The 23,239-nt window shown below is 34.5% G+C and overlaps 1 protein-coding gene and 1 pseudogene across 6 annotated transcripts in view; both read right to left on the bottom strand.

Annotated features, from left to right (window-relative positions):
* WASF1 (WASP family member 1) overlaps window positions 1-23,239 on the bottom strand; it is a 65,519-nt gene that overhangs the window by 17,587 nt on the left and 24,693 nt on the right. For all 6 annotated transcript variants that reach the window (XM_041745983.1, XM_041746405.1, XM_041746058.1 and 3 more), the window contains exon 2: window positions 1,260-1,420. In XM_041745983.1, coding sequence (XP_041601917.1) covers window positions 1,260-1,392 — 133 coding nt within the window. In that variant the 5' untranslated portion in view covers window positions 1,393-1,420. The remainder of the gene's footprint in view (window positions 1-1,259; window positions 1,421-23,239) is intronic.
* On the bottom strand, window positions 16,422-17,008 carry LOC121485746 (annotated as a pseudogene).

Below are 23,239 nucleotides of genomic sequence, written 5' to 3'. Positions count from 1 at the left end.
TAGGTCACAAAAAAGGTCAGCAATGTCTTTAAAAATATGGTTAAACATACATCAATATGATATCTAGGACTCTTCTTTTGACTTCTCTCAAAAGTATATTCTATATTGACTTTTCCAAGAGAGAAACAGGTAAATAATAAAATATATGTTAGTGATTCACTGCCAGTAATTAACCTGAAAAAATCTTTTATTTTTAAAACTATTTCAGAGGTAATGTAGAAATTTAGTGCTCTAACCAAGAGCATTCAAAAGTAATTTTTATATTTCTCTAGCTACATACGTGTATATGCCCAAATGCTCTCACTTGAAACAAATTTGATTAACAACCTCTCTTTATCTTGTGCTAAGTACTCAATCACAAAAAGAAAGAACAAAAGTTAAAAGGAAAAGCAAAGCGTTGGTCTTGCTTATCAGGACAATCTATGTGGGTAGGTATGGCTAAGAAATATCTAGGATCCCTCAGAGAATATGTCTAAGGCCAAGAACATCTTGTTTTTCCTTTAAAATGAAATATAAATATCTTATTAAAAAGCTAAGGCAAAAAAAAATAAAAAAAAAAAGCTAAGGCATCAATTCAAAAGACAGATTGGATATAATTTACTTAATGCCTTAACTTAGCAGTTCTGTTCTGCAATCTTATAATGGGAACACATTGCTTGTCTCCTTCCCTACCTGCTCATTACAACGGCCTCTATTATTTGGACTGCTTGCCTCTTGTCTGTGAGGCCAGGTTCACTGGCTACTTTCACAGCAGGCTGCATGTCAGACTCCTAATGTCCTTTAGACAACTACTTGACTAACCTAATCCTGAGTAGTGACTACTCCACACCTTTTCATTTTAGATATTTGATAATATATAAGTATTTCTTTAGGCTAATAAAATATATGTAAAGAGAGATACTAGTGAATAATTGAAGCCTCTAAAAAACTAACAGTGATAATAAGCAAGCAAAAGTTCTACCCTAGCACTATCCTTCATAGATCAAATCATATTTTAAAAACAATTTCAGTAATTCTTATCATGTGATCCTGTTCCTAAAATTGTCCTTATTTCTCTTTCCCAGAAGAAACATGCAGAGAAGAAATGACTCAAAAACTCATTAATTTTATTTAAAATAGCCACCCTTTTCAAGATATCTTTGTATTCTTCTCACCAAACGTCTCCCCAAATTAATCATAAGAACATCTTCTTAATACTCTAAAGCATAACATTCTGGTTTGCAAGAAATATTTTCATTGATATAAATAAAAATACTTACTTAGGCTACTTAGTTGTCTAATTATATTTGCCAAGGAAATATTGGTTACACATTCTAGTTCATTCTTAATGCCTCTAGGCAGTGCTGTGTGGCACAAGTGCCTAGGATCAATGTTTCTTTTCACTAATGGCATCTTGAGATCAACCTCTGTGCCAGTTCACCTGTAGGAAATCAAACAATAAATTAACATCATTCAACTGTACCCAGAATAGAGTAAGACCTCATCTTTCACATTTAACAATAAAATATTTGCTAGTATAAAGACAATGAAAATGGAGTTACTGACTAAATGAATCAAAACTTACTTACTAGCCACCTTTCATCTTCAATTATTAGAATAACTTATATAAAAATTGGAAAAAAACTTTTGAAAAAAAAACTTTCAAAGTCAGTTGCTTCATAATGAATTCATAAATCACAATTATTCTCCTAAAACCACAGTTTTTACTTACTACAACTAGGTTGTTTTTGTTTTAGAGAAACGGTGTGAAAGGTCTTCTCTAAGGAAGCACATAAGAGAATTAAAGAAGCTGGAAGAGCAGTATCAAATTTCCACTTCCACGTAAAATATATCAGGTGTTCAATGGCTCAGAGATCAAATAGTACAAATAGCCCTACATCTTTAATCTCATCAACATGGGCCCTATCTTTAATTGATCAAACAGTTCAACCTTCTTCCAATTACAGGCAGTCCTTACTTCCCAGGGCACAGATTTCAGCTATCATAGATTTAGTTCAATAACACCAGTCTCCAAAAACATGGTTGCAATTTCACCTACCATACTATATTAACTACAACTGCATAAATACAAACTTCCTTGCTAGCATGTCAGTCTACAAAGTACTATGTTTATAAGAGATGTATATCATAATCAGTGACTGATCACTTCCTTCCAAAGTTAGTTGGTGACTGGTCATTCAATTCACCTGTCTATAAAGATGTCAAAGCATGTAGCTGGGTTACCTTCTTGCCTCCTAAACCTACCTGAAATTTTACAAAACAAATAACTAAAAGGCGGCATTGGCTGACAAAGGTGAAAGTACAGCAAATAAATGAAAAATGATAAAGCTGGAAGTGAAAGTGAATTCAAATGTAAATGGAGTAATAGAAGAAATAGCTAATTGTGGAAATGTTGCATTATCACTGTTTGAGAGATTTTAGATCCATAGTCGAAAGAATTAAGTGAAGGTAAACTTAATGACATAAATGAGGAAAGTGGTTGTGACAAAAAGGAAGATGTCCCTGAGAAAGTGATGCCAGCAAAAACTTCACATTAAAGAAACTCTTGCAGATATTTCCTGACATTGAAAATGCAAAAATAAAATGTTGGCAGCTGATCCAAATGGACAATTTGCCAAGGCACAGAAAAGATGCTCACTCTGGCTAGATCTACTATTCTAATTTATACAAGGAGATAGCAAAGCACTGTTCAAGCTACTCTTGATAAGTTTTTTACAAAGAAATAAAACATTTTAATTCTAATTGTTTTTAATGTTTTATAATACATGGTATTAAATGTATTTTTATATAGTTTTACTATTTTTTTCATTTCCTTATATACATTCATAACCCACATAAAAGTTTTAATATCTTGACAAAATTTTTTAAAGACCATAGAACAATTGTGATTTTTCCCAATGATTAAAATCATTATGTAGGTTTTAGTTTGTATGACCATTTTTTTGGCCCCACACTACCATGAAAAGTGAGGACTACCTCTACTCAACCAATGCCAAATAATGGTTATGAAGGAAGTTGTTTCAAAACATTACCCTAATCTCAAAAAAGGATGGACAAATTTTGTTGTGATTAAAATAGTGCCAAAGTGTTTGGTAGAGAAAAGTTCTCTTCCTCATCCTTTTACTTCAATATTAGATTCTTTTTTGTACCTTTCTGTCTTACTCCTTGGCGATTTTAATGGTCATTTATCTAACTCAACTATCGAAATCTTGGTGGCAAAAGTAAAATAAAGCCTAACAACTTTGTTTCCTACATCCTGAGAAAACAGCCTAATTCCTGTTTTAGAGAGTTTACAATACTATTTTTAATGTAGGAACCTTTGTCATATTGGGAAAGGGTAAAAAAAAAAAAATCCTAAATGCTAAAAGATATAATTTAGCTAGCAAGCAAAACTAAAATCAAATTCACTTGAGGTTTTTTTAAATACTGCATATGATACATTTTTCTCTTTGAAAACAATAAAAAAATACTACATAGAATTGAACCAATAACATAAATTTTAACATCTTTTAATCCATCATTGACTAACTTGCCTATTTAAGGGTGAAAACCTTTTATTTAATAAAAAAGCTAAAGTATATTGTGCTAAAACATAAAATAATTCTAAAAATTGTTAATCTGTTTTCTTAGGTCATAACTAAACATCATAGCAAACAAAAATTTCCCAACTATTACATAATCCATGTGATTATAAAAGTAATTGTTTGGGATACCTGGGTGGCTCAGCAGTTGAGTGTCTGCCTTTGGCTCAGGGCGTGATCCCAGAGTCTTGGGATCGAGTCCCACATCACGTTTCCTGCATGGAGCCTGTTTCTGCCTATGTCTCCACCTCTCTCCCGCTCTCTCTCTCCCTCTGTGTCTCTCATGAACAAATAAAATCTTTTAAAAAAAGGGAAAAAAAGTAATTGTTTGCTAAAACCATTCCTACACTTCTTCATTTATTTTCCTGGGTTCCTAGCAAATAAACTGCCAATTATTGATGGGAACATCAAGAGATTGAGAGAATGAAAACTAAAGTCTACATCCTCTAAAGATTTTTAAATTATTTAAGATAAAATAATTCAGCTAAAATTTTAATAAACCTGTTCTTAATTCAAAGAACATTTTATGGGTTTAATTTTAAATACTGATATGAATATTAAAATTAAAATATAAAATTAGCTCCAATACTGCTAAAGGGATCATGGTTTTGTTTTTGTTTTTGTTTTTTTGTTTTTTTTTTTTTTTAAAGATTCCATTCAGCTATTTATTTGAGAAAGAGAGAATGTGTGAGCAGGGGAGGGGAGCAGAGAATGCGCGCAGGGGGAAGAGCAGAGGGAAAGGGGAGGAGCAGGGGGAGGAGCACTGAGTGCAGAGCCCAGTGTGGGGCTCAATCTCAGGACCCTGAGATCATGACCTGAGCCAAAATCAAGTCAGATCTTAACCACCTGAGCCAGCCAAGCACGCCAGGAATCATGTTTATTAAACTAGCCTATTAAAAACCCTCTTACAGAAGAATAAGGAAAATGAAACTAAAATCTGAGCATAGCAAGATGTTTGACAATTCTTTGTTAAAATTCTATTTTGGTGACTATTATTAATATCAATATGTTCTCTAAGTTATTTTAAGAATGCTTCTGTTGACCCAAATTGAGACTATATATCTGTCTAAAAGTATAAAGCAATGATGTAGGTATTAAAAATAACCCAAGATCAGGTATCACAGTGATCTCAGAGCACTGGAAATCAGAAAAATACATTATCTGAATTCTCATTTTCAGAACTCAAAAATGGTTTGCAAACTTTAAGATGTTTAAAGGATTCCTCCAATTATCAACTGCAAGAAAAATAAGAGTTGCTTTTAAAAAAAAAACCTCCATGAGATAATTATAGTTAATAATTGCCTTTGGATTATATAAAGAACGTAAGAATTAAGAGTATTCTATTATGTCACTGATGACAAGTGATTAATTCCTTATCCTCATACATCAATGAAACAACTAATCTATGATCATTTAAGGGTGTTTCTGTATTTATAAAATAATAATATTAAATAAGGCAAATTTTATGTTAAATTATAGAAATACAATTTTCAATTTTCCTAACACTATTTAAACTAAAGGATTATACTGGAATACCTAAGAGAACGGGTTAGAATAAAATAACTATTCTAATTAAAACAAATATCAGTATTTTGAATACTTTAAGAATTTTTAAGAAAGCCAGTGATTTTTAAGAAACATCCTACTTCTTAAGATTAGAAGCTACTTAATTATGTATAACCTAAGTAATTTGAGCACAGGAATGTTTAAATGGAGATATGTTCTTCATGGAAATAGTTTTCCCAATAAGCTTCTATGCAAGTGACAAAATGCTTTATAATTCTGACACAAGGGATTAAAATAATAAAAAGCATTTTTGAAATAAGAATGAACAAAATAAGAGCTCACATTAACAAATATATTGAATCTAATTAAAATATTTCAATTATGTAAAACCACAGGTCTTTAAATAAAGTGCTATAATTTAAAATATATAAAAAAAGGATGTTTAAAATGTATCAAGAACAGAATTTTTATAACTTACCTTCTCCCCAAATCTATAATGTATATATCCCAAACTGTTTTCATATTATAAGTAAACTGAAATAGAAAGTAATTGAACTTACTGGTGAAACAATATAAATTTATATTAAACAACAGTGGAAATATATAAAAACAATTCTCCTTTGGGTTATAAGGTAAACTTATTAATCTCATTAATCATAAATCTCTAAAATTCTACAAAGATATGGCAATTCCAAATTAGACACTCCTAGGATTAAAGAACTACCAGTCATGCTAAACATCTCTTTATTTGATTGCTTTGAGATGTTCTGGCCTTATTAAAGAATTTGCCCTAAAAACAGTGCTACCTTATACCAAAAATAAATAGGTAGATAATTATATCTTTCGTCTCGAGTCACAATAACAAAGTATTAAATTTTGATAGGCTAAGCTGAAAAGAAATGAAGAAATAAGCATGGCAAAAATACAAATCTACATTATGAAAAATTCAATTTCTCCAATGTTTAACTGTAAAACATTTTCATGTGTATTAAAACTCAAAGTGGATGGTGACCACTGACAAAGGCAACAGTCACACTATTCTATGGAACTGTACATTCATTATGGGGCCAATTTCTTTCTCTTTTTTTGAAATTTGCCACTCAAAAGAGCACTTAAAAGACCTCCTTAAGTATCTTAACAGTGAAGTGACATATAGTACAGGAAAAACTGTGTTTGTACATTAAAAATTTAATAACATTGCTTTTTGAAAGAGAAAAAATATTTCAGATCCCTGATACTTATTTTGAATATAATGTTACTTAGCAGTATACATATATAAAATCAGATGTAAAATCCTTATGCTTATAACTCCTTATACAACTATAAAGCCAGAATTAAAATTTTTTTATTTATTTATGTATTTTTTAAGGATGAGACAGAGAGAACATGAGTGGGGGGACAGAAGAGGGAGAGAGAATCCTCCAGCTGACTCCCTGATGAGCTTGGAGACAATTGTAAGGCTCAATCCCAGGACTCTGAGATCCTGACCCGAGATGAAATCCTGAGCTGGCCATTCAACTGCCTGAAGCACCCAGGCACCCCGAAAGCCAAAATAGAAAAGTCCATAAAATTCCAAATAACAGTAATAGATATGACGAAAATCACTTTGCTTTAACTCAATCATTGCTGGCTATATAAATCCTGTACTGACTGCTCCAAAAATCTGCTTTATTTTATTCATGACTATCCTGCTATATAAAGTCTTTCCTTTATTTGAACTGCTGTGAAATTTTATTTGTTACCTGACACCCTTAGGCTTTACTATGTTCAAATACAACATTTAGGTACAAATATGTCCCTGTAATACCATTAGACTGAAACAATTAAAGTTGTACTAGTTGGCACCAAAGTTATGCTAAACACAATCATAAACAGAGATACTAAAATTACTTCCCAGGACTCATTATAAGGTAGACATTTAAATGATTCAAAATATGCTTTCACTAAGTCCTTTTAAAGTAAAGAATTTTTAAAATAAAACAAATGAATAAACAAACAAAAAGATTCAGACCAAGATTGCCTAAGGGAAGAGGAATGGAGAGTAAAATGGGTAAAAGGGAGTGGGAGATACAAACTTTTAATTATGGAATGAATAAGTCATGGAAATAAAAGGTACAGCATTGGGAATATAGTCAATAATACTGTAATAGTGTTGTATAGTGACAGATGGTAACTACACTTTGTGGTGAGGTTAGCACAATGTATTGAGATACTGAATCACTATGTTGTACACCTGAAACTAACATAACTCTCTGTCAACTATACTCAAAACAGTTTTAAAAATTCACATAAGAAAACTCACAAACATTCAAAAATACGTCCAGGCTGAGACCCATTCTAGGCCAAGCTGAAGACATCATTCAAAGAGGTGCAATGAGTTGTTCAAGAGGCAGGGTTAGGAACAGAACCTATTTGTATACATGGATGTTGTATCAAACTCTATTTGCTTCTTTCACTTTAAGATGAATTTATACAATGTACACTTTCAAAAACCATTCGGGGACTGAGCAAAATTTCATGTAAGAGGAGAAACAAAATGATTCTTTCACAAACCGAAACAGATGAACACATATTTTTAAAAAGTAGAAAGTACATCACTTATATATATATCTTAGATGATAACAAGCCCACCAATGGACTCCTTCTGTACCTGACATGCCAAAATATGGGAAATTTTAACCCCTTCCCACTATCTTTCTTTCATGTTCTTTCTTCGTTTATCTCCACATACATATTTCCAAATATTGACTATCTCTTTCTGGATAGCCCCATGAATAAAACCTCAAAATAACAAGCCCCAAACTAAAGTCATTATTTTTCCCCAGCAAAAACCTAGCTCTTTCTTTTATTAGTTAATAGCTCCATCAAAGTATAACCTAGTTATTTTGACTCCTTTCAATCTTATCAAATCCAATCTGTATAAGAATATCTCTTCAATTCCTAGCAGATGATCTGCTGATATCAAACTGCTGACATTTTCCTTAAAATTTTTGAAAATCTTCCAGAATTTTTGTGTATATATTTATATTTCCACATACTCACAAACACATAGGCTTTCAAATACCCTTATTATACTCTGTAAGGTATATCATAATTTATCTGACATTCTCCTAATTGTGGACATTTTGGTTACTTCCAAATTTTCATTATAATAAATCATACTTGATAAACTTACATTATATAAATATTTATATAAGTTCCTGGTTATTTTCTTAGAGTATGAAAAATTGAAGATCCTTTTTTTTAGATTATTTCTTTGACAGAGAGAGTGAGCGCAAGTAGGGAGAGCAGCAGGCAGAGGGAGGGAGAGGGAGAGAAGTAAGCTCCCCTCAGAGCAAGGAGTAAGATGCAGGGCTCCATCCCAGGACCTTGGGAATAATGACCTGAGCTGAAGACAGAAGCTTAACTGACTGAGACATTCAGGTGCCCCAAAATTCAGGACTCTTAAATATTTATTTCCAAATTGCTTCCAATAAAATCATTCCATTTTCACTTTTACCACACATGAGAATACTTTAATACTTTCTCAGTTCTGTTATTTAGGGTGTATGAGACAAAAATGAAAACACAACATGCCAAAACTTAAGGGATGCAGCAAAAGCAGTTCTAAGAGAGAGCCTGATAGTGATAAATGACTACATTAAGAAAAAAGGGAAGATTTCAAATAACCTTAATTTATATTCCAAGGAGAGGAGGAGGAGGAGCAGCAGCAGCCCTGGAGCCCACCTGTTGTCCTGCATCCTCCGCAGGCTGGCTCCTGGCACATAGGCTCAGGCTCTGGGGCTCTTGGGGAATGGAGCTAGGGACACTTCCATGGGACTGAAGCCTGAGTGGCAGTGGCATTGATGAGCAGTCCCAGGGGGCCCAATGACATGCAACACAGACAACAGCCCAGCCGTCTTCACTGCCCGACGGCCTTGCCTGAGGATATACATAGCCATGACCAGACATTTCCTTGCAACTCAATCAAATTTCTTAAAGAACAAAAAAATGTACATTTTTTCCTTTTATTAAACAGGTGTGCTCTTTAAAAAAATAAAAGAAAGAAAATCTGAGATTAAAAAAAAAATTTATATTCCAAGGAATTAAAGAAAGAACAAGTTAAGCCCAAAGTTAGGAGAAGGAAGAAAATAATAAAGTTTAGAGCAGAAATAAATGAAATAGACAACAGAAAAAAAAAAAACAATGAAATTAGGAGCTGATTTTTGAAAAGATAAAGAAAACTGACAAACCTTTAGCTAGACTAACCATGAAAGAAAAGATGCAAATACACAAGAACATAACTGAAAGAGGAGACATCACAATTGACACCAGAAGTACAAAGGTTCACAGGCAGCTATTATGAACAATTATACAGCAACAAATTAGGTAACCTAGAAAAAAAATGGATAAATTCCTAGAAATATTACCTACAAATATTCCTATAAATTATCATGACATTATTATGAAGACACAGAAAATACAAACAAAACAATAACAAGTTAAGGGTATCAAATCAGTAATCAAAAAGCCCAGAACCAGATGGTTTCACTGGTGATTTCTACCAAATATTTAAAGAAGATTTAAAGCCAATCTTTCTCAAACTCTTCCTAAAATACTGAAGAGTAAAGAATATTCCCAAACTTATTTTATGAGGCCAGCATTAACCCTGACCAAATCCAGACAGAGACTACAAGAAAACTACAGGCTAAATCCTAATGAATACAGATGCAAAAATTCTCAGAAGACTCCAAACCACATTCAACAGCACTTTAAAAGGATCATACACTATTGATTAAACAGGATTTATCCTTGAGATGAATGGATGATTAAACATACGTAAATCAGTACATGTGATACACTACATCATAAAATGAAGGATAAACAACATCTCAATAACATCTCAATAGATGCAGAAAAACCATGTGACAAAATTCAACATGCTTCCACATCAAAAAATTAGATATAAAAGAAACATACCTCAACATATTAAAGGCTATATGTGACAAGATCACAGTAATTGTAACACTCAATAGTGAAAAGCTAAAAGCTTTCCTCTAAGATCAGGAACAACACAAGGGTGCCCACTCTTACCACTTTTCTTCAACGTAGTACTAGAAGTCCTAGCCAAAGCAATTAGGCAAAAAACAAAGAAAAGAAAAAGTATCTAAATTGGAAAGGAAGAAGTAAAACTATATCTATATAAAGATGATTACTGTAACTAGAAAACCCTAAAGACTACTCAATGTTAGAACTAATAAATTCAGTAAAGTTGGAGAATACAAAATATACAAAAAGATCAGCTGTGTTTCTATACAGAAACAACAAGCCATCTGAGAAAGAAATAAAGGGAACAACCTTATTTACAGCATCAAAAACAATAAAATTGTTAGGAATAAATTTAAGGAGGTGAAAGATCTGTACTATGAAAACCATAAGACACTGAAAAACTAAAGAAGACACAAATAAATGGAAACTACAGATTCAATGCAACCCATATCAAAATTCTAATGGTATTTTCACAGAAATACAAAAAGCAACCCCAAATTTGTATGAAGCCACAACGACCCCAGCAGAGCCAAAGAAATCTTGAGGAAGAACAAAGATGGAAACATCACACTTACTGATTTAAAAAATTTTTTTTTAAATTTTTATTTATTTATGATAGTCACACAGAGAGAGAGAGAGAGGCAGAGACACAGGCAGAGGGAGAAGCAGGCTCCATGCACCGGGAGCCCGATGTGGGATTCGATCCCGGGTCTCCAGGATCGCGCCCTGGGCCAAAGGGAGGCGCTAAACCGCTGCGCCACCCAGGGATCCCCACACTTACTGATTTTAAATACGAGAAAGCTGTAATAATTAAAACAGTACTGTATTGGCATAGAAATAAACACACAGGTCAATGGAACAGAAGTGAGAAACAAGAAATAAACTAATGGATACATGGTCAGTTAGTATTTGACAAGGGAGCCAAGAATCCTCAATAGGGAAAAAATAGTTCTTTCAATAAATTGTGCTGAGAAAATTGGATATTCACATGCAAAAGAATGAAAATGGACCCCTATTTTATACCACTCACAAAAATTAACTCAAAACCTATTAAAGATTTAAATGTAATAACCAAAGCCATAAAACTCTTACAAGAAAACAAAGTAAAAGAACTCCTTAACACTGGTCGTGGCAATGCTTTTATGAATATAACATCATATGCACAAACAAAAAAAAAGCAAAAACAAACAAATGTGACTACATCAAACTAAGATGCTTCTGCACAGAAAAAGAAAAAAATCAACAAAATGAAGAGACAACCTATGGAATGGAAAAAAATATTTGCAAATCACTTATCTGATAAGGGGTTACTATCCAAAATATATAAGGAATTTACACAACTCAATAGCAAAAGCCCCTAACAATCCAATTAAAAAACAGGCAGAGGAAAGAATAGACATTTTTCTATGGACAATGTACACATCGCCAACAGGTACATTAAAAGATGCTCAACATCACTAATCTTCAGCAAAATGCAGATCAAAACCATGCACACAACCTCATGCTTGTTTGAATGGCTATTATCAAAATACAAGAGATAAATACTAGTGAGGATGAGGAGAAAAGGGAAATCGTGTGCATTGTTGGTGAGATCATCAACTGGCAAAGTCACTATGAGAGCCAGTATGGAAGTTCCTCAAAAAAAAAAAAAAAAATTAAAAGTAGAATTACCATATGATCCAGCAATCTTACTTCTGGATATATACCCTCAAAAATGCAATCCCTATTTTGAAGAAATACCTACATCTCTATGTTAACTGCAGCATTATTCACAATAGTCAAGACATGGAAACAACCTAAGTGGTCATTGGGGGATGAATGGAAAAAGAAGTAGTGGTAAATATATATACGATGTAATTTTATTCAGCCATAAAAAAATGACATCTTGCCACTCACGACAACATAGATGAACTGAACTCTGAGGGAGTTAAGTAAAATAGTCAGAGAAAGACAAATACAGTATGGTCTCACTTATATGTGAAATCTAAAAAAGCTGAACTAAAAAAATTAAGGTGAGAAAACAAACAAACAAAAAAAACACTAAATCCACAGAAACCAGAGCACAATGGTGGTGGCTAGGGGCTGGGGGGGTTGGGAGAAATGGGGAAATATTTGTCAAAGGGTACAAACTTCCAGCTATAAGACAAATGATTTTGGGAATGTAATGGACAGTGTGGTGACTATAGTTGATAATATTGCTATACACTTAAAAATTGCTAAGAGAGTAGATCTTAAAATGTGCCCACAACAAAAAAGGTAATTATGTGTGTGACTGTGGTAATCACTTCACAATATACGTGTATCAAGTTATCAAGTTGTTATATGTTAATCACATCTCAAGAAAGTGTGTGTGGGGGGGTTCCTGTTACACAGTTAAGGGCACAATAAATATTACTACTATTATAATTTCTCACCAACTTAATTGTTAAGAGAATTGACAGTACTCTGATTCATTTTTAAAAAGATTTATTAGAGAGAGACAGAGTGAGTGTGGGGAGGGAGGGGCAAGGGAGAGGGAGAGAGAGAATCTCAAGCAGACTCTGCATTGAGTACAGAGCCCACACAGGGCTTGATCTCACAACCCTGAGATCATGACTTGAGTGGAAGCCAAGAATCAGAAGCTCAACTGACTAAGCCACCCAGGTGCCCCTGTTTGACTCCTTTTAAAGTGGGAAAAATGATACAAAAGCAAAATCAGAGAGTAAGAAGATACTGACCCACACCTTTCCCAAGTTTAATATATGTGGAATATATGAATATAGGTAGCACTCCCACACAAGAGGATACAGATGACACTAATTTTAGGGACTAGCCAGTTACCAGTTAAGGCAGGGAGACTGAAGGTTTAAATTTGGAAAAGAGAACAAAAATAATTATACACAGGGAAGTTTGCAAGTCACAGAAGCAGAAACTCTAGAAAACAGTGGAAGGATTTGGGGAAGATGGAGAAACGGTTAAATGAGGAACTGTTCAAAGCAGTATCAAGATGCTAGTTCAGAAGATAACAGAAAACAAAGGCAGCCTGTACTTCTGCCAGCTGACTCAGAAACAGTGAGATGAAACATAATGGAATTATTTCTAAGTCTTTCGAAAAGAATATGAGCATTCTCTTTGGTTTATGCTATGGTCCTAAAGGTGTCAAGAGATGATGCAGAAGTAAATACCCTTTCCAACTTTACCACATACTGTCCTACAGCTAATTACTGGAATCAGAAGAATAAATATCTCACTCTAACTTCCAGTTCAGTGGTTTCCTTCATTATAACATACTGACATTTTCTCCTACATTTCATTCCTGGATTTGCAACTAATTACCTGGAATAAATAATCACTTGAATATAGTTTTATTTTTCTTTGCTTGCATTTACTGTTTGATACAAAAAAAAGCTGATTTGCTATTTTCCTGCCTACTCACAGCCTCATGAGATCTTCACATAATTTTTTATCTTGGTATTTTCCTACACAGAAGAGTGTTTCGGCATTTTAAACCTGGGCATTTCAATGTGTACTTTGTCTTCCTGAACATTTTTAAAAATATAGGATAAAACTAGTACAACATTAGTTCTCAGTGTTAATAGTTTTTAATTCAGAAAACCCAGCTCTTTTTAAAGAATTTTATTATTAGAAGCCAAATAATTCATCTTCCATTTTGGTAGATGAGTAAATTTACCTGAAAAGTTAAGAAATTTGTCTAAGTTATTAACAAAATTAACAGCAGAGCTATGATCAGATTTTAGGTTTCCAGATTTTAAATCTACTGTCATGCTCTTAATCTGTTACTATTTTTTTTTAAGATTTTATTTATATATTCATGAGAGACACAGGGAGAAGGGCAGAGACTTAGGCAGAGGGAGAAGCAGGCTCCTTGTGAGGAGCTCTCTGCAGAACTTGATCCCAGGACGCTGGGGTCATGACCTGAGCAAAAGGCAGATGCTCAATCGCTGAGCCACCCAAGCATTTTTAAAATCCATTTTATATTCTTGAGAAATCAGTCTCCCAAATTTCACAATACCCTGAAAAATGTTCAGTGGTATTTTGAAGTTCCCTACTTCCCAGATGACTACCTCCCCTCCAACAAATACTTTTTATGTATGATGATCAAAATATAGGTGGTAGGGATCCCTGGGTGGCGCAGTGGTTTGGCGCCTGCCTTTGGCCCAGTGCGCGATCCTGGAGACCCAGGATCGAATCCCACGTCGGGCTCCCGGTGCATGGAGCCTGCTTCTCCCTCTGCCTGTGTCTCTGCCTCTCTCTCTCTCTGTGACTATCATAAATAAATAAAAATTTAAAAAAAAATATAGGTGGTAAAAGAGATATAAAAGTAGCAAAATACCTTACCACCCAAAAGCTTACAAGATAATGAAGAAGCAAAGACATGTGCCAAAAACTTAACTGAACATATGGATGGCTAAGGTTTAAAACTAGGATAAAACAAATTACTAGGTATGCAGAGAGAACGAAATCAAAACAAGCTAAAGAGGTTAAGGAAGACAATACTGGTAACAGACCTGTGCTATCTAATACACTGCTAGCCTCATGTAGCTAAATTAAAATTAAATAATTTAAAAATCAGTTCTTTAGTCACACTAGCCACATTTCAAGTACTCAAAAGCCACAATGTGGCTTGTGGTTGCCACATCTGACAATACAACTACAGAACATTATACCATTACTACAGAAAGTTCTAAGGGACAGCACTGATGCCCAAGATGAATAAAATCGCAAGAAGACATGTTAAATAGGCATACAGGAAGAAATATAAGAAAACTTGCTTAAAAGATACACAGAGGTAGAAAGGTAGAAATTAAAGATAAATGCAATCAAATTGAAGATTTTGAACTTTTTGATATTCAGCGAAGAGCAACGATTCTTCTTAGGAAGTAAAAGATCACAAACATTTGATTTTAGACAACTTTAAGGAAATTTTACTGTTTCCTCTGGACTAAAAGTGAAAGGATGAGGCAGTAAACTGCTGGATCATTCATATATGTGGTATATATTCACATACGTATGTAAAATTTTAGTAAGTATCACTGAACGGTTTTCCAAAGTACTTGAACCAATTTATACCCCCACCAGCAATTTATAATTCCAGCTGTTTGAATCCTTGCTAACACTTGGTATTATACACTAATGATTTAAGATTTTTTATTTTAGGAAAGGAGACAACACGTGCACACATGGGCAAGTTGGGGGAGAAAATCTTCAAGCAGACTCCCTGTTGAGTATGGAGCCTGACACCTAGCTCAACCCCACAACCCAAGAGATCATAACTTGAGCCAAAACCAAGAATCAGATGCTCAACCAAATGAGACACCCAGGCACCCCTATACATTAATAATTTGATGACCCAAGCAAGACTAATCACATTTTAAAGTTTCATTTAGTCTATCAAAAATTTTAATTTCTAATGTCTTTAGCCATTAAATAATTATAATAAAATATTAAATGTATTAATCTTGATTTCATCTTTTCTGGAAAGTAAATCGGTAGATAAAACCTCTTCCATGCTATAGAAACACTATAGATTTCTGTAATGTAAGATTTCTATAAACTCGAGAATTCTATAATTGGTCTAACAATAGGATTAACAAAATGCACAGCTACACTGAGTCATCTATTATATAAATTTAAGTAAAAAGTAGAGACTTTAAAATATTATATTTCTAAACATACATTAAGTTACAATATTGATCACCACTTTGAGTCAAGAACTTGTGAAACTTAAAAAATTATCTCTTTTCTATCATGTTCAATTCTTAGTTACATCCTCACTTTCCTGTTGTTTTCTTTCAGGACAGGTGAAAGAAAATACAAATATTATTAACATTTTAATTCATATATATATATATATATATATATATATATATATATATATATAGACACACACATATTTACTTCAAAGGAAAACGAAAAAAGGAAATCTTCAAAAACAGAGTGTGTTGCCCTGTTAAGAATGTCGAATGTGCATTCAAAGAATCGAAAAGCAGGCATTTTTACCAAAGGACAATGTCACTAGGACATCTGGGATTGTAATTATAAAACAAAGTTGGGAAACACAAAGGGGCTGGTGGAAGCCAGCAGGGAGAGGGGCCACTGGCAGGGACACAGAACAATGAGCAGGTGCTTTAGGAATAAGGCTCTGAGAAGTGAAGGACTCTGGCCCCAGGTCTGGGGTGGATGTCTGGCCAACCATTTGGGCTCCAAAGGGTAAGCACACACTCGGCAGGATTCAAGAAGAGGGCATCGCTCGGCCTCCAAACAAGTCTCTAGCTCACACTCCCAAAGGATATGCTTCCAACTTCCACAGCCTCCTCAGGATGATTTGCTTTCCGATGTGTAGTAATGGTGCAGGAAACCTAAGACAATGGTGCCTATGATGGGCAAAATCAGTACGACCAGCAACTTTTGCACGTGGCATCTCTCGAAGGGTCCTTGCTACCACTTTCAGGTTTAAGGTCATCCGGATGCACATCACCAAATATAGTACCGCTTTAGCATTTCTCTGGCATCAGAGGAGTGGCCTACATCTTCAAAGCTTTCACTCGCATCTGCACCAGCTTGTTCCAACAGGACCTCTTTCTCCTCCAGGATGCTCTTTAAGGAAATCGGTGACATCATGGACTCGCCCGTGGATCACCAGCTAGATCTCCTTCAGGGAATCGCACTTATCCACCTCCTCCAATCGGTAGTAGGTGATGGTGGTCTCAACCCCTTGCCTGTTCCCATCGCTGCTGCTGGCTGCCTCCGTTGCCATGGGGCTGGGGATTCCGCTCTTCGCTGCTGTTCTCCGCATTTCTGAGGGTAACTTCCTCCGGGGGGCCAACATTTTAATTCTATTCCCTGACATGGACATGGAAATGCTATGCTGAATCAAATCAGTGAGAATAATCAATCTACATTTTATTTTCAGGAGGAAATATATAAAGTTTACTGAGGCATGATATACTACATGTAATATAAGATGGCCCCCAAATTTCCTGCCCCTTGTGCTACTTCTATGATTATGCTACATTGCATGTTAAGAAAGATTTTAAAGATGTAATTAACTTAATATAGGGAGATTATATGTGTAGGTTTAATCTAATCACATGAGCCCTTTAAAAGCAGAGTATTTTCCAGCTGATAGCAGAAGAGGAAATCAGAGATACAAAGCATAAGAAATTCACCATGCCATGGCTGGCTTGAAGATGGAGGGGGCCACTTGAAAAGGACCTGAGTGTGGCCTCTAGGAGCTAAGAGTAACCTCTGGCTGACAACCAAGAATAGAACAGGAACCCAAATTCTGTAACTGCAGAAAATGGATTTTGACAACTTGAATGAGCTTATAAGCTGATTTTTCCCCAGAGCCTCCAGAAAGGAATGTAGCTCAGTTGACACCTTGATTTTGGCCTTGTGAGACCTTAAAGAGAAAAACAGACACGCCCATCCAGATTCCTGACCTACAAAACTGTTAGATAATTAATAGTTGTCTTAATCTGCTAAATTTGTGGCAATTCATTAAGCAGCAACAGAAAACACACTGCAAATACTTAAAGTGTACAGTCTGGTCAGTTTTAAAACCGTTTTAACACAGTTTAACACTGTGAATCACAAGTCACCCCTTAAATTTTCTGTGTCCTTTTGTGATCCCTCCCTCCACCCATACCCACAAACAACCAATGCCTTCCTTGCCTTCTGTCACTACAGATTTGTTTGCTTGTTGTAGAACTCTACAAAAATGGAATCATAAAGTATTTTTTTTACCTGTCTTTTTTTCTTTTGCCTGCCTTCTTTCTATTCAGCCTAACAATTTCGAGATTCATCAGTGTTGTTCCATGTATCAATAATTCATTTATTTTCTTGAATAGTATTTCATTGTATGGATACATCATATTCATCTGTTGGTGGACATTAGGATTATTTTCAGTTTAGAGTTATTACAAATAAACTTACTATAAGCATTTTGTACAAGTGGCAGTCTACAAACTGTTTGAATGATGATGAGTTGAGAGGCAGAGATTTAAGTCCCTTCTTTCTAAATTCTACTCCCCACCCCCAACATATTTTTCAATGTTTTGATTCTGTTGCCTATATGCCTAAAATAAAATACAGTATCATACAGATTACACTTAATACATTTTAATGCATTATTAGAAAGATGTCTGTGTTCCAGATTTCTCATTTACTATGATGAATGTTACTTTATGTTCTATGAACAGGCTATATAAGAGCAAGAACCATGGCACAGCCTTAACCTAACCGCAATGGAAGGATGCATTTTAGCAAGAACCTAGCCCATATGTGAAGTCCTCAATTAATATTTTTGCACTCATAAAGCAAATAAATAAAAGGGGTTCAAAACAAAACATGCAATGAGGGGGACTTGGTTACCTCCAACTGAACTTAATAAATCCAAAGTTTATTGTTAGGCAATTTTGAAAGAGTACAATTAAGTGATGAAATTCAGAATTCTGTCTGTCTCATAGACATCTCTGGTGATTATTGGGAACTTATGTCAGCATATTTAAGAAAACTAATTCAAAGTGTTTAAGAGAGTAAAAGTAATGTCAACATATCAAGAATGATTAGATATGAAGAAAAATATCTATTTTGGGGGACAGGTCCTAGAATATAGGGAGATAAATTCTACTTCACTTCCCCTATTCTTTCCATGATTATTCTTCTGTGTGAGTCCACTCTGACCTAATCATATTTTTGCTTTCCCACTGTACTGTATTCTTAAGACAAGCAAGAACTAACAAATTAAGATATGCCAGGTAGACAGCATATTTCTTCTTCAAAAGTCATAAAAGACAGAAGCACAGAAAATACTAACTCTGTGAAGCCAGCATTAATTACACTAAAACAAAAAGCAGAAAACAGCACTTCAAGAAAACTATAGACCAGTATCTCTCATGAACATAGATGCAAAAATCCTCAAGAAAATTAGCAAAGTGAATTCAACAATGTATAAAAAATTATACACCACAACCAAGAGGGATTCATTCCAGTTACAGAAGGCTGATTCAATATTAAAAATCAATTAATGAAACCCATCACCTCTATAGGCTAAAGAAGAAAAATCACAGGATTACATCAGTGGCTGCAGAGAAAATACTTGACAAAATCCAACATCCATTCATGATAAACTCAGCAAACTAAGAACAGAGGGTATCTTGCTCAACTTGACAAAGAACATCTACATAAAACCTAGAGCTCACATCACACCTAACGGTGAGAAACTAGAAGCTTTCCTGCCAAGATCAGGACAAAGGAAAAGATCTCCCCTCTGATCACACTTATTCTGAAAGTCTTAGCTAATGTAATTAAGAAAAGAAAAATTATACAAATTGAGAAGAAAGAAATAAAACTCTTTATTCAAGATGACATGACTGTCTATATAGAAAATACAGAAGAATCAACAAAAAACCTCCTGGAACTAGTAAGCAATTATAGCAAGGTTGCAGGATACAGGTTAATACATGAAACTCAAATTGTTTTTCTATGTACCAACAATAAGCAATTAAAATTTGAAATTAAAAGCATGCTGATATTAGCACCCCAAACCCCAAAATACTTAGGTACAAATCTAACAAAATACACACAAGATCTGTAGGAAGAAAACTACAAAATTCTGATAAGAAAAAAAAAAACTAAATAAACGGAGAGAATTTCATATTCATGGATAGGAAGACTCAATACTGTTATTTGCCAGTTCTTCCCAATTTCATCTATAGATTCAATGCAATCCTAATCAAAATCTTAGCACATTGGGCAGCCCGGGTGGCTTAGCGGTTCAGCGCCACCTTCAGCCCAGGACCTGATCCTGGAGACCTGGGATCAAGTCCCACGTCGGGCTCCTGCATGGAGCCTGCTTCTCTCTCTGCCTGTGTCTCTACCTCTCTCTCCTTCTGTGTATCTCATGAATAAATAAATAAATAATCCTTAAAAAAAAAAAAACTTAGCACATTATTTAATGGCTACTGACAAACTGATTATGAAGTTTACACAGAAAGGCAACAGAACCAGAATAGCCAATGCAATACTGAAGGAGAACAAAGGCAGAGGACCAATATATCTGACTTCAAAATTTACCATTTACCATAAAGCTACAGTAATCATGACAGTGTGGTATTGATGAAAGAACAAATAGATCAGTGGAACAGAGAACCCAGAAATAGACTCACATAAATATATGATCTTTGACAAAGAAGCAGAACCAATACAATAGAGCAAAGATAGTCTTTTCACTAAATGGTGCTGGAATAACTGAACATTCACATGCAAAAAAATAAATAAAATAAAAAGACTCTAGATATAGACCTTACACTCTTCACAAAAATTAACTCAAAACAGATCACAGACCTAAGCGTAAAATGCAAAACCATAAAACTCCTAGAAGTTAACAAAAATTTAGATGTCCATAAGTTTGGCAATAACTTTTTATATAGAACACCAGATTCATTAAGAAATAAGCTAGACTTTACAAAAATTAAAAACTGCTCTGTGAAAGATACTGTCAAGAGAATGAGAAGACAAGCCACAGACTGGGAGGAAATATTCACAAAAGACTGAAAAAGGACTGTTATCCAAAATATACAGAGAAGTCTTAAAATTCAACAGTAAGAAAAGTAACAATCTAGTTAAAAACTGGGCAAAAGACCTAAACAGTTTGCCAAAAAAAGATACGCAGATGGCAAATAAACATGTATAAAGATGCAAAACCTCCTAAGTCATTAGAGAACTACAAGTTAAAATGAGATATTACTCCATACCTATTAGAATGGCCAAAATCTGAAACAATGTCAAAATCCAAATGCTGACGAGAATGTGGAACAACAGGAAATCTCATTGTTGGGGAGGATGCACACTGGTACAGCTACTTTGGGTGACAGTCTGGCAGTTTCTCACAACACTAAACAAGCCCTTACCATATAATCTAGCCTCACAGCCAATGAGTTGAAACCTTATGTCCACCCAAAAACCTGCACATAAATGTTTATAGCAGCTTTATTCATAATTGCAAAACTTGGGAGCAACTAAGATGTCCTTCAGCAGGTGAGTGGGTTAACAGGGTATGGTATATCTAAACAATGAAATATTAGTGCTAAAAAGAAATGAGCTAACAAGCCAGGAAGATATGGAAAAATACTAAATTAATATTACTAAGAGAAAGAAGCCCATCAGAAAAGGCTACATACTGTACGATTCTAACTATATGATGTTCTGAAAAAGGAAAAACTATGGAGACGGTAAAAAAAATCAGTGGTTGTCAGGGCTTAGGGAAGAGGGAAAAGATGAATAGAGCACAGAGGATTGTTAGGGCATTCTGTAGGATACTGAAGTGGTGGATACATGCTATCATGCATTTGTCAAAATCTACAGAAATGTAACACCAAGAGTGAATCTTAAAGTAAATTATGGACTTTGAATGATAGTGTAGGTTCCCTGATTGTAACAAATGTACCACTGTGGTGCAGATGTTGAGATGTTGAGATGTTGGTAGTGGGAGAGGTTGTACATGTGTGTACTGAAGGTGAGTGTGGGAACTCTCTATACCTTGTCCTCAATTTTGCTATAAACCTAAAACAGCTCTAAAACATAAAGTCTATTTAAGTCATAAAAAATTTGAATGTATGTAATGCCAAGAACTGTTAAAAAAAGAACTTTCAAAATGGCCAAAATGGTAAATTTTGTTATGTATACTTTACCATCATTTTCAAAAAGTCTTAAGAGGGTTAGCAATATTAGGAACCAAGAAGATATTTTATTTAGATGTCTGTCTCATTTCCACCTCTTCTTACTCAGTTTTACCCAGTCTTAGCCCATCTGAGCTGCTGTAATACAAGACACTGGGTGGCTTATAAACAACAGAAATTTATTTCTCACAGTTCTGAAAGCTGGGAAGTCCAAGATTAAGGCAGATCAAAGCTGTCCAAGATCAAGATGTCTGATGAGAGCCCCCTTCCTACTCTATAGATGACTGTCTTCTTACCATGTCTTCACATGATGGAAGGAACTAGGGAGCTTTTATTTATTATTTTTTTTAATTAGCATTTAAGTCTCTCCTTTAAGGCATTTTTTTAAACTACTTCCTTCTGGCTTAGATCATCTATAGTATCGCTCATTCAAAGTGTGGTTCTAAAACCAGCATCAATAGCATTAGCATGACCTAGGAACTTGTAAGAACTACAGAATTTCAGTCCCACTCTGGAAGTTCTGATAGAATCTGCTTTTTAACAAGATCCTCAGGTAATTAGGATGCATGATAAAGTTTGCATAGAGTATTTTAGAAGACTTAGTACCCCTCTACTTCTTCTCATAGGTTTTTCACAGGGGGCATGTATTCTAGAAATAAAGAAATAAAGGGAGCAAGGTACAAAAGTCAAATGGATAGGCCAAGATCTTATCAAAGGAAAAGGAATAGAGATGCAGTAATGCAAAATTAGATTTAAGGGGCATATAGGTATGGCTGGAAAAAGAGAAACATTCCTGAGAGAAAATAGGTGGTCTACCAAGCCAAGCTGCTTATTTGGTCATTTTTGCAATCTACCACAGACCTCTACATACTGGGTATGGTGTTAAGATCTTTTAAGGAAATAAAACTCTTACTTTGTTTCAGGAACTTGTGCTAAATGCTATACATGTAGATATATATGTTTTTATGTATTTAGTCATTACATTAAGTCATTACAAAAAGTCCTTATGGGAGAGATAGACTATTCCTACTTTATATGAGTAAAGGGAATTTGAAGTTTAAGAAGCTAGTTACCAGCCCAAAATACTATTACTTATACACAGCTGAATCAAAATTGGAAATCAAGTTTTCTCGGTATTACCTAGTTCAATGTTTTTTTCCCACTATATCATCCTATGTTGTGTAGAAATTGATTACAAGATCCTAGGGGTCCTGTAACACACTCTTTGCTGGCACACCACTCTTTTCCACTGTAGGGTCTTTGTATGCACTGTTTCCCCTTAGCATTTCTGGCTCCTTTTCATTTTTCAAGCCTCAGAAAGGCCTTTCCTAATTCCTCTTAAATAGATCCCCTTGTTATCCCATTATAGTGTCCTATTTGTTTCCTTCATAGCATTTTTTTCAACTTATAAATATATATTTACTTGTTTTGTTATATCTTTCC

This window comes from Vulpes lagopus, chromosome 1 (genome assembly GCF_018345385.1).
Source record: "Vulpes lagopus strain Blue_001 chromosome 1, ASM1834538v1, whole genome shotgun sequence".
NCBI classification, from domain to species: domain Eukaryota; kingdom Metazoa; phylum Chordata; class Mammalia; order Carnivora; family Canidae; genus Vulpes; species Vulpes lagopus.
This window is presented reverse-complemented; position numbering and strand designations above follow the sequence as displayed.